The sequence below is a fragment of the Apis dorsata genome, unplaced genomic scaffold (assembly GCF_000469605.1).
Source record: "Apis dorsata unplaced genomic scaffold, Apis dorsata 1.3 scaffold_58, whole genome shotgun sequence".
In the NCBI taxonomy this organism is placed as follows: Eukaryota; Metazoa; Arthropoda; class Insecta; order Hymenoptera; family Apidae; genus Apis; species Apis dorsata.
Genome location: NW_006263358.1, coordinates 1,554,606 through 1,565,652, shown reverse-complemented (window position 1 = coordinate 1,565,652; position 11,047 = coordinate 1,554,606). Strand labels below are relative to the sequence as shown.

Here is an 11,047-nt window from a genome sequence, read left to right as displayed (position 1 = left end):
TATCTTTATTCTCTTTTATTTATATATATATATATATATATATATATTTCTATTCTGTTCGCAGTCGAAATACAAAAGTCTGCTAGTGTCCGAGCAGACCACGGTCGACGAATTGATCCAGATGTTATTGAGTTGCTACAGTTCTAAAGAACGCGTCGAGCAATTCTCCCTTTACGAGGTCTGCGAAGGTGAGGAGTATCAAAGGAAGTTGCATCCTGACGATTCACCCCTTAAAGTCACGCAACGATGGACAAGCGCCGATCGTCATCTTCGCATAAGACGCAATCCAGACTACAATCCTCATAGGAGAAAAGTAAGTGAATTATCTTCGTCTTACGATTCTGTTAATCCACAATTGTTCAATAAATTTTCTAAATGTACTCGTAAAATAAAAAATTAAAACCGGTCAAAACACGATTTCTATGCAATCGAACGTATATATATATATGTATATATTATGCGCATTCTCACGCTTCGACACAAAAGAATTCCACATCTTGGATGTATTCCAAGATGGCCGAATGTAATTACGAGTACAGGCGCATCTCAAAGCAGTGCGTCAACTATCGGCATTTATTCATAAGAATATAATAGAAAGTCAAATTTGTTACGCAATCGTGTTGTTTGCAGAGCATGTGGGCGTCAGACTCGAGCATCAGCATGGCGATGTCAAGATTGAACCTACACGGCACCCATCAAACTCATTACAACCAAGGGAATGACAACAACAATCATTTGGCGTTGTATCAGCACAAAGATACAAGTTCGATCAATAATAACAATATCCATAAGATCGATCAGCATCTATCTTTAGGCTCTTTGAATCAGCAAGCAAGAATCGTGGTGCCCCACGCGACGCAACTTCCGCAGTTGCAAATCCCACGGTTGCAACAATTGCCTCAAAGTGTCCCATCAACGCCAATCTCGTCGAAACATATTACGACGAGCTCGTATGCGGACTATGAAAATTATTTGTTCATATAAATATTTTAATTCACAATTTTATGTATATTTGAATTATGAAGATTATATAAGACGCGAAATGGATCGGAGTTGCAGCTGTTCGAAATACGCTGACAGTTTGTTGCAGCTTTTAAATCGTATTGAACAGTATTTGAGATTTGATTGAACGGTGAAAGAGCTTTGTTATAAGAAGAGTTTGGAATGATTTTTTGAAGCGAAGATTTATTAAAGATTTCTTCTTTGCAAAGAAGCATATTTAAGATTGCACGAGTTCTTTAGATTTGAGATTATTTATCAATGGTAGTTCGATATGATGGTAGAGGGAACACGGTTCGTGTCCCGGCTTTTCGCGTCGGTAAAACGGAACAAAGAGAATTTACAATTATAGTCAATAGCGAGAAACAATTGTACCAAAGGTAGACGTACGAAATATTAGATAAATAGTATATTCATCCTTATATTGTGTAAATGTTTTATTGCGTTAGAAAGATATGCTAAAAATTGATTAAGAGAAAAAAAATATAACATATAAGTCTTTAGAGACTTATTATCTAAGAAAGCAATCGAATTTGAATTTTACCATGAAGAATTGTATGAGAATATTTTACAGGAAATTTGTATAAAATTTATACAATTATGGTATAAAATAGAGAGTTTAACATCTCATATTTATATCTCGAAAATTATATTTTATCCAAGAACGTTGCAGAATGCGACTTTTATTATTTATTTATAACAATCGTGTAGTGTCTAAGAGAACGAGCCTGAAATTTTAAATTATTTTTAATAAAAATCCTGTGCTGTAAATTTCGTCGTGCAATACGATCGAACAGGATTCGAATATATTCGTGTAAATATATCCAATAAACGACGTGTTACAACAATTTTAATAATTAACACTAGCCAGTCGCAAATGTAAATGTTGATATAATTCTATATTTTAATTACGTATACGTCGTTCCTGTGCGAAATTATCGTATTCGTCGAGTTGGCATTTAAAGACATATTATTGAGGCGTTATTTTTTTTTTTTTTTGTTTTTTTATAATTCATTGTAAATAGAAAAGGTCTCTTTTACCTTATTACTTTTCGTCAATGTTGCACCGATTGCCAAAGAATCGTCATGAAATAAAAAAATAAAAACAATACGTTTAATCGTACGACAAAACGAATGGAAGTTATCTTTTTTGTCACTTGCACGTATCGCAAATATGAAATTAAAAATTATCACGAGTCGTATAGAAATTGTGCAAGTAGGACTTAATAGCGTAACTTGTGTAATGAGTACAATGAAATTTGTATTATTTTGAATAACAAATAGAATGTAAATATACATTTTGTATCGTCGTTTATAATTCACCTAAGAAAATATCGTTTTACGTGTCTAAATTTTGATCGATATTTTAATTCACCTACAATCTCCATGTTTCCTTATGATCTTATAAAACGATATTATAATAATAATAATAATAATAATAATAAATATATAGAATGAGAATCTATCCCCAAAATATGAGAATAGTATGAATATATTTGAAGTAATTTCAAACCTTTGCAAAAACTAAGGATTTTGTTAACAAATTATTAAGAAAAAACCAATCATGAAGCATAAACTAATATGATGATAGAATATGAACAAATCCAAGTAAATGTGTCAAAGAAAATAGTTGAATATATAATAAGTAATTTAAAATTTCGTCATTCAAAATGAATAATGTCAAATTATAGTGTAAAACAACGAATAAACGATAAGTACCTATTGAAAGAAAAGAGAAAAAAGAGAAAACGATAAAAGAAAATAGAAAGAAAAAAAATTGACAAATAAAAGATGGAAAAGGAATTGATATTTGAAGAGGAAAGAGAAGAATGACAAAAAAAGAGGAGAAGACTGATTAAATTTTTGAATCATCCATGTATTAACGAAGAATGACAAGATAAGAAAGATCAATAAGTAAAATTTCAATCTAAATATTTCACTTATCTGATCTTGTTTAAAAAACGAAATGAAACTACGTTGCATCGTGTGATGATAAAAATTTTATTTACAAATGCGACAAATGTAGGAATTTTGGTTACCAGTGACGTATCGGAGAGAAACGAACGTGCAACGGGTTGATCGATTATCGATCGCTATATATTTTCAGGATAATCCTTAACAGTAACTCCTTTGCGTTTTCCCTTCTCAAATCTCAATCATCTTCCTCGATAATCTTGAACACGCATTCTCTTCTCCCGTGTCGTTCTCTCCGTGAGATCACTGATAGGAGGAGAGAATCACTGAGATGTAACAATAATAAACTTTACATTAAATACGATTAGAATCTAGCTATTTTTTTTTCTTTTTTTCTTTTCAGGACTATGCGGAGTGTTACAATAATAGAAATATTCATTTTCCGAGGAGAAAGGATTCTTCTTGCGCGATACTTTCTGGAAAAATTTGGACAAGGGAGCCGTGTCGAAGGGAATTGGAGGAGTGTTAGGGACAAATAGGGAATGGGGAATATACCTTTTTTTTTTCTTTTTCGTTTGAAGTTTCAAAGGATAACATCACAGCATTGACATATTAACATCGAAACGATCAAAGCATCGCGCCACTTCGAGATTTCGTCGAAGATGAAATTAACCATCGATCCCCGATTCGCTGTTTCCCAAAATAATAATTTCGAAGCTCCCTCGCGTCCCGGTCAGAACTGGACGGAGAATTTGAATCGTCGAAGAATTCTCGAAGGGCGCGCTGCCACGGCCGTAGCACTTTTTCATTTTTTGCTATAGAACAATTTACAACATCTCGATAATTAATCGCCTCAATTCCATCTCCGAACAATCTCGCATTTTCGCGCACGCTGAACCGTAATCTTCTCTTTTCTTCGCATCTTTGCATCACCCGTCTTTTATTCTTTCTCTCAAAAATTTCGTTCACACAAACGCATACAGGCATATACACACTCTTTCTCCACTTTCTCATCTCATTCGTCACACTTACGATTAGACGAATCGTTCGATTCGTTTGTAAACAGCGAAGCAAAATCAATTTATCTTTCTGAATAATAATACACCCTCCTCTTTTTACTCGCACGCTGATTCCTCCGCGACAACAACGAAATAAAATTCTCCTCTCATCTCTCTCTCTCTTTCTCTCTCTTTCGACTTTCTTACATCTCTTTCCTTTCTTCGTTCGCTTGTCCGCAATCGAAATCAATCGCGCCAGGGAATAATAGACAATATACACAGGGAAAAACCTTTGATCCAACGAACCAGCCGCAAAAGAAAATAAAGTGACTGAGGGCGTGGGTGCGTTACGTTTCCCATTTTTCTTTTTTTTTTCCTTTTTGGGGATACATGTACACGCCACGTGGGATAGACACGCGTGAAAGCGTCGAAATTGAACACGTTAGAAATTGATGTACTTGCACAACAGGACAATCGTCGTCCTCGGTGTGACGCCGATTTGATTCGAATCGACGATCGTATTACACATACGAGACGGTATGAGAAAAAGTAGCTTTTGAAATTGCCATTTGATCGTATCGACGCCATTTCTTATTTTTATTCATCAAGTGTTAGTTGTAAAAAAAAGAAAGAAAAAAATTATAAAAAGAAATTCTCGAAATTGATCGACGAAAGTTTAGCTGCATTTCTTTTTTTTTTCTTTTTCATTTTTTTAACAATATTTAGATCACATGCAATTCCTACTTGTCTCTATAACAAATCGTCAGCTAATTCTAAAACGTTCTAAAACGCGTGATCGACGGAAAACACCAAATCTCTTACGTTTCTTTTCTTTTTTTACTAACTATGTTTTTTTTTTTTTTAGGTTATATCTACTGGAATAAATCAAATATGGAAAGCAGTAGCAGCAGCAGCAGCTAGAAGAAGAAGCCTCGCGTCGATCTTTTTCTTTTTTCGCATTCTATTCACGCGGAAACGTGTTTCTCAAATTATATTCATAATCGGAGAAGAAAATCACGATCATCGAGTCGAACCGACAATGGCGTCCATCGCGATCCTTAGCATCACAACTTCTTCTCTCTTACTCCGTTCTCGTATTTTCTCACTGTACACACGGATATACTTTCGAAATCACGCAACCAACAATATTTCATTGCGAAAGCCTTAAGGCTCGTTTACAAGGACAGGCGTTTCGCGATATCTCTAAAAGCACGGTCTCGAGACACGGTCCGCATCCACGAAGAGGAAGATCTTTTACTTAAAAAAAAAATCTTTTGAAAAAAAGAGGATAAATTTTAAGAGGAAAATATGGATCGTAAAGCACTGATCTTTCTTCGTTGATGCTTCGCGATTCTCGTGGTTTTTTATTCTTCTATTATTTCTTCTTCTTCTTCTTCTTCTTCTTCGTCTTCGTCTTCTTCTTGGACCTTCCAACCATTCGTAATTGGGGGGGTTGCATTCTTCGAGGAAGGCGTCGATCGATCGCACGAAAATCGTTCGCCGCGACGCCGGCAAAAAGCAGCCTGAATTTTTTATTTTTTTTATTTTTTTTTTATTTTTATTTTTTTCAACAACACGTTCACGTGCACACGGTGCAAGCCAACGCAACAACACACTTCTAATTAATTTTTAAAGATCAATTCGCGCCCTATTTTTTTTTTTTTTTTTTTCTTTATACATCGAACGAATTGTACTTGCGCCCTTTCGACCCTCACTACCCTTGAAGAAAGGCTCGCCCTCGCTTCCAGTCTTCCCTCTCTCGTCTTTCCGTTTCTTCGTTAAACAGCTTAAACATCGATAATTAAACACTCGTAATAATATTCTCGTTGAGTCTTTCAAGAGATATAATTCGATTGTGTTCCCGATTGGACTTTCAACGTTCCTGCGTGTCATCGCGTATTATTTTCCAGTGAATTTCCTTTTTTTTGTTTTTTCTTCTTTTCTTTACTTTAGAATTTTTCTTTTTTTCGTCTATTTTTTTTTTTTTTTTAATATTTTTTTTTTCTTTTAAGTTTTCTTTCAAGAGAAGATATATATATTTTTTTTTCTCTTTGTTTCGTTGCTAGAACAGAAGTAATGTCGATTTTATACGCATCGAACGAGTTTCTCGCGTGCGAGGTTTTTCTTTCTTTCTTTTTTTTTTTTTTTTTTTTTTTTTTTTTTTTTTTAATCCTAGATCGCAGAAACACTACAGAGATTTTTTTTTTCATTTTACGTAAATCCGAATTGCTGTCTGATCGAAAGCTATAAAGTTACGATTCATATTATAATTTATTTAATTTTTTTTTCCTCTCTCTCTCATTTTTGCCTTTTAATTTAACGCGCTAATGGACGTGTTGCAGATACGCTAGTATTCCAACGATATTATCGAAAAGAAAGATCGGACTGGAAGCCGCTAATATTCCTAAAAACCTTAACCGAAAAAATCATTACGAACCGACGGATACTCGCATCAGTAACTACTAGGGGATCATTGTTTTGTCAGACAAGAAATATCATCGTATGATTCGTGGATGTGTGGATTGTTTATATATATATATATGACTCGTGTAAGACGTCGTATTTCGTATTTTCAGATCTGCGTGACGTGGGTTTTTAATAATCCGTTTGTCTATCGAGACTCTTAGAAAATATCATAAAAAATTTCCATTTCGCTATAGGCGTCAACTGGACACCGTTACACATCCTCATATCGATTTAATTTACGTCGGATGACGTCTAGAAAAAATACAGTATACAATAGCTATGATTTAAAAATCGATTGGCCTAAGCGTCGCAACGCTATTCGTACTTATAATCGCAGGAACAGATAATTTTGTTAAAATAATCGAGCAGACGTGCGTTAATAACGTGTTTTTGATACGAACAGCTTCGATTCGACACGAGAAAACATAGTTCGAAAGAAACTCCAGCCACTATCCGGCATTCGTTTGCAAATCACTTTCGAACACGGTCTCGAGTAAACGAAAATGCACGCGCTCGTTTTGTACTTCGAATATAGACTCTTTTATGCCGAAGTAGAAGCACGAGTATCCTCGAGAATAAACATCACCAGTGGTTTGCAAATATATATATATATATATTTCATCTAGTATTTATAAACGCTGGCTACAAAAACCATTTTACTAGTCAGCGATTAATAAATTCGAGCAACCAATAATACTCGAATAAAATCGTTCCTCGCGAAACTCGAAAACGTGGAAAATTCGTTCCATTATTCGATATCGATTCTTCGGCTTCTCTTCTCGCTTTATAAAAGATCTTCGATAAGCAAAATTAGAGCAAAAGCACCGATTATCTCTGAAATAAAATTCCTTCAACAACGTTATCAAACGAAAAATAAGAAATCGAAGCACATCCTTAAAATGGTGTCAGAATTTATCATCAAATTTTCACGAAGATATGAAAATACTTGTTTGATCTCATTTAGTGATGCCATTCAAATTTAATGAACGATATCGCGAAGATATCTCTGTGATCTTCAACTGTCGATACGATAATTCAACGGCGAACGAACGATATGTTTGACAAGAATCACTTTTCGAATGAAACGACGCTATCAGATAGATGAAAGGAAGCGGAAGATGTAATGGAATCGTGATCTCCACGCTCGAGTTTCGAGGAAACCTTTCGCTTAACGAGCAATGTAATGCGAAAATTTCGTTACCGATCGTTTTCTTCCCTCTTCTGATTCTCTTCTCAAAGAAAAAAGAAACGTGCCAGCGATCGGTCGAGATACGAGTGAAACGGAAACGGTGTGAAAACGATCGTTGTGATAAATTTGGCTAAAATTTCACGCAGCAATGGTCACACAAATTTCGTGTGTTGAAAATATTGGAACGTAATCGTTTCTAGGAAAGAAACGCTTCGTATTCTCTAGTTCTATAATAATACATAAGTTTGTAGCTAAAATTTTCTAAATTATTTTTTAGAAAAATTCATTACGTTACGTTTCGTGTTTTATTTACTTTTTTTTTAATTTTTATTTTTTTTATCTTTTTTACTTTTGACGTTTAATTATATTGGCCGTGCGCAAGGCTATTTTTGCAAAGAGAACGGCGTGCTCGAGAACTCGTTCGTTCTACTTAAGAAACAACGTTGATGCGTGCCTCTAAAAAAAATCCAATATACACGAACGATCGGAACACGATCGGTGTTGTCACGATTGCACTCGAGTAAAAATCGGGCCTTCTTGCGCGATTAAGGTAACGTTATATCGATGAGAAAATTTACAAATTGATCAGAGTTGTCGAAATTAATCGAACTCTAATTGAATAGGAGGAAATTTCAACGGGAAAATTTTATAAATTTCGAGTCATTTCAACATCGACGTAAAATTATAAAATTTTTTAAAAAGATCGCAACCTATAACTCGTAACTTGTCAATTCACTAATATTATCCTTTTGCACGAGGGCGCTAGTGCAATTTGATTGTGTTTCTATGTGTACACGCGTGTATGAGTATGTGTATGAAGTGTATATATATATATATATATATATATGTGTGTGTGTGTGTATCGAATCAATTATATCATAAATATTTTTCGTATTTTTAGTTGCAGCAAGTTCGTAGTGCGTAGTCAAAAGCGTCCACGCTTGATCACGAGGAGCGGAAGTGAATCTTAGATCCGTAAAAACAATGATGAAATCCGACAAATATTTTTTTCAACCATCAGTTGACGACACTGTCACATTCACGAAAAGATCGGAAACGGAAAGGACTCATCTTTTTTTAAAGGCTTCTTACAATATTTACACGATATCTATTGATTCTATGGTAATATAGTATCATTTTTCTCGCTTCACTTTTTCACTTCTTTCACTTCTTTCACTCTAATTTCTTTCATTTTCTCTTTCATTCTTTTTTTTTCTTCTTTTTTTTCATTCTTTCTTTCACTCGTTAATCTCGATCGGAATTTTTGTCAAACGACAAATGTGGAAGTGTTCATACTGCGTACATACGTATACAATATATATATATATATATATAATTTTTTTTTTATATATATATCATTATTTTTATATATGTATACTATATACACAAAATGTGTTTCCGTGTATCGTATGTCCTATATGTATGTGTACGTCTGTATGTGTATGTGTAACGTGTGCATACCTGTATTCGTTTCACCAAATAGACTCTAATAAAACGTATAAACACGTCAACCTAGCGCGGCGATCATCAACGCGCCATCGAAAATCGAAAACTTTCAATCGTGTGTACGATAATTGATTATCTGATTCCCAACCCATCGCCACGCATCTTTATTCGATTCGTTTTATATTTTCTTTTCTTTTTCTTTTTCTTTTTTTTTTCTCTCTTTGTTTCTCTCATCACGCGAAATCGTGAAATTTTTTTCGAATCTCGCGACAAACGCGCCACGAAATTTCTATATAATAAATCTCTCTATATATATATATATATAATAATAAGAATTTAATCATGCGATCGATCCTAAGGTAATCGGCTAGAATGATTCTCGATCTTTATATTCTTTTTATCCTCTCTCTCACACCATTTCTCCCTAAATCGAAGCAACTATCGCTTTGTTTCCGTCGGCCGAATCGAAATAATTCTACGCGAAAAATTCCTTGTTTCTCTTTTCCGATTTTCTTCTCTCTTTTCCGATCTCGTTAATCGTCCAAATCGTCTATTTATCGTCTATTATCTAATTTCGAGCGAACATCTCGTGGCGTTTCTTTTTTTTTTTTTTTTTTTTTTTTAACAAAGACCCGATGCCGATTCACGAGCATTTCTCCTATAAATCATCGATCTTAAAAAATCTTATGATTCTCGTGGGGGTGGGTATAGGGGCCCAGGAGGAGTCAGCGCAAAAAATTAAGGCCCCAGGGCTCTTTTTTCCTCTCATTCTTTTTTTTTTTTTTTTCCCTCACACTCGTATGTAATATAATCTTAATACCTCTCTTATCACTCTCTCTGATTCTGTATATAATTTTCTTTGGTTTGTTCTCTGTGTACATACTCATCTCGTTGAGCTGGCTCCGCGAATGGGGGATTTATCCTGTGCGTACCTTCATCGACAAGGACATTCGATTATCAACCCGCCCATCGTTTTACGGAATTCCTGTTGGAAAAAATTTTCTCGTGAAAGTTTTCGTTGGCCACCATCCACCATCACCATTCTCTCTCTCTCTCTCTCTTTCTCTCTCTTTCACACAACAACTCAACTCACAAAACTCTGCATAAACTGATCTAAAGAAAATTCTGTAAAACGAGGGGGAACGGAATAAAGCCATTTTACTCGACAATGATCTCTTTCTAGAACAGGATGTGTCTACGATGTGTCTACGAGTATATAATATAATACAGAAACGATATAATTACGAAATCAATCAAGGTTTCTTTTCTTTTAATCGAGATTAAACCATTAAGAAAATAGAATCTACATATGTGTGTGTATACATGTTTGTATGCGTGTGTGTGCGTGTGTCTGCCACTATAGACACGTTACTTTGTTACGATTTGATACGNNAAAAAAAAAAAAAAAAAAAAAAGAAAAAAAAAAGAAATCACGCTAATTCGTTAATTATCGGTTTCAGAGAAAGCTCCGTGTATAAATCGACAAATCGCAACAGTGGAAAAAAAGATAGATCTGGTAGAAAACAAGTGGGGCAAGCGTGCACGCGTATCGCTAATTGTCTCAACAATCCAACAAAATAGGAACGAAAGCAAGAACAATGGAAACTTGAACGAACTTCTTCTACCAACTTTCTCCACTACGATACGATAAGAAAGTAAAAATAAGATACGATATCTCTACGGTAGCGTACACGCTTAATCTCGGTTAACGAAGGTGGCGGTGTATCTATCTATTGTACGTACATAATAAGAACTACTCTCGAGATCCGATATTATCCGAGAGAAACGTAAAGAACGTAAATAACAAAATTGATTATAAAGAAGAAATATTCTGCGTAATAAAGTACATACGTGCAACAAACGCACGCTGAATACAAATCGTGAACGAAAGGGCGATATAATATCTACGATCAAATCGTGGGATTTAAATTACGAACAACAAGGAAGGGTTTACTAACTACCATTGTAAATAGCGATTCGAACGAAATGAACGATCTGAACGGGTAGCAGACAGGAAAGAAACCCCACTAACAGA

General features: G+C 34.7%; 2 protein-coding genes across 2 annotated transcripts in view; one reads left to right on the top strand and one right to left on the bottom strand.

The window, feature by feature from the left end:
• The window catches only part of LOC102676213, a 15,082-nt gene extending 12,756 nt beyond the window's left edge, over positions 1 to 2,326 (top strand). The window contains exons 4-5 of the mRNA XM_031515224.1: positions 65 to 313; positions 631 to 2,326. Of these exons, the coding sequence (XP_031371084.1) occupies positions 65 to 313; positions 631 to 984 (603 nt within the window). The 3' untranslated portion in view covers positions 985 to 2,326. The remainder of the gene's footprint in view (positions 1 to 64; positions 314 to 630) is intronic.
• A 7,200-nt stretch (positions 2,327 to 9,526) lies between these two features.
• The window catches only part of LOC102681618 (voltage-dependent L-type calcium channel subunit beta-2), a 21,230-nt gene continuing 19,709 nt past the window's right edge, over positions 9,527 to 11,047 (bottom strand). Inside the window, exon 11 of the mRNA XM_031515223.1 lies at positions 9,527 to 9,997. The gene's annotated coding sequence lies outside the window, so the exon portion shown is untranslated. The remainder of the gene's footprint in view (positions 9,998 to 11,047) is intronic.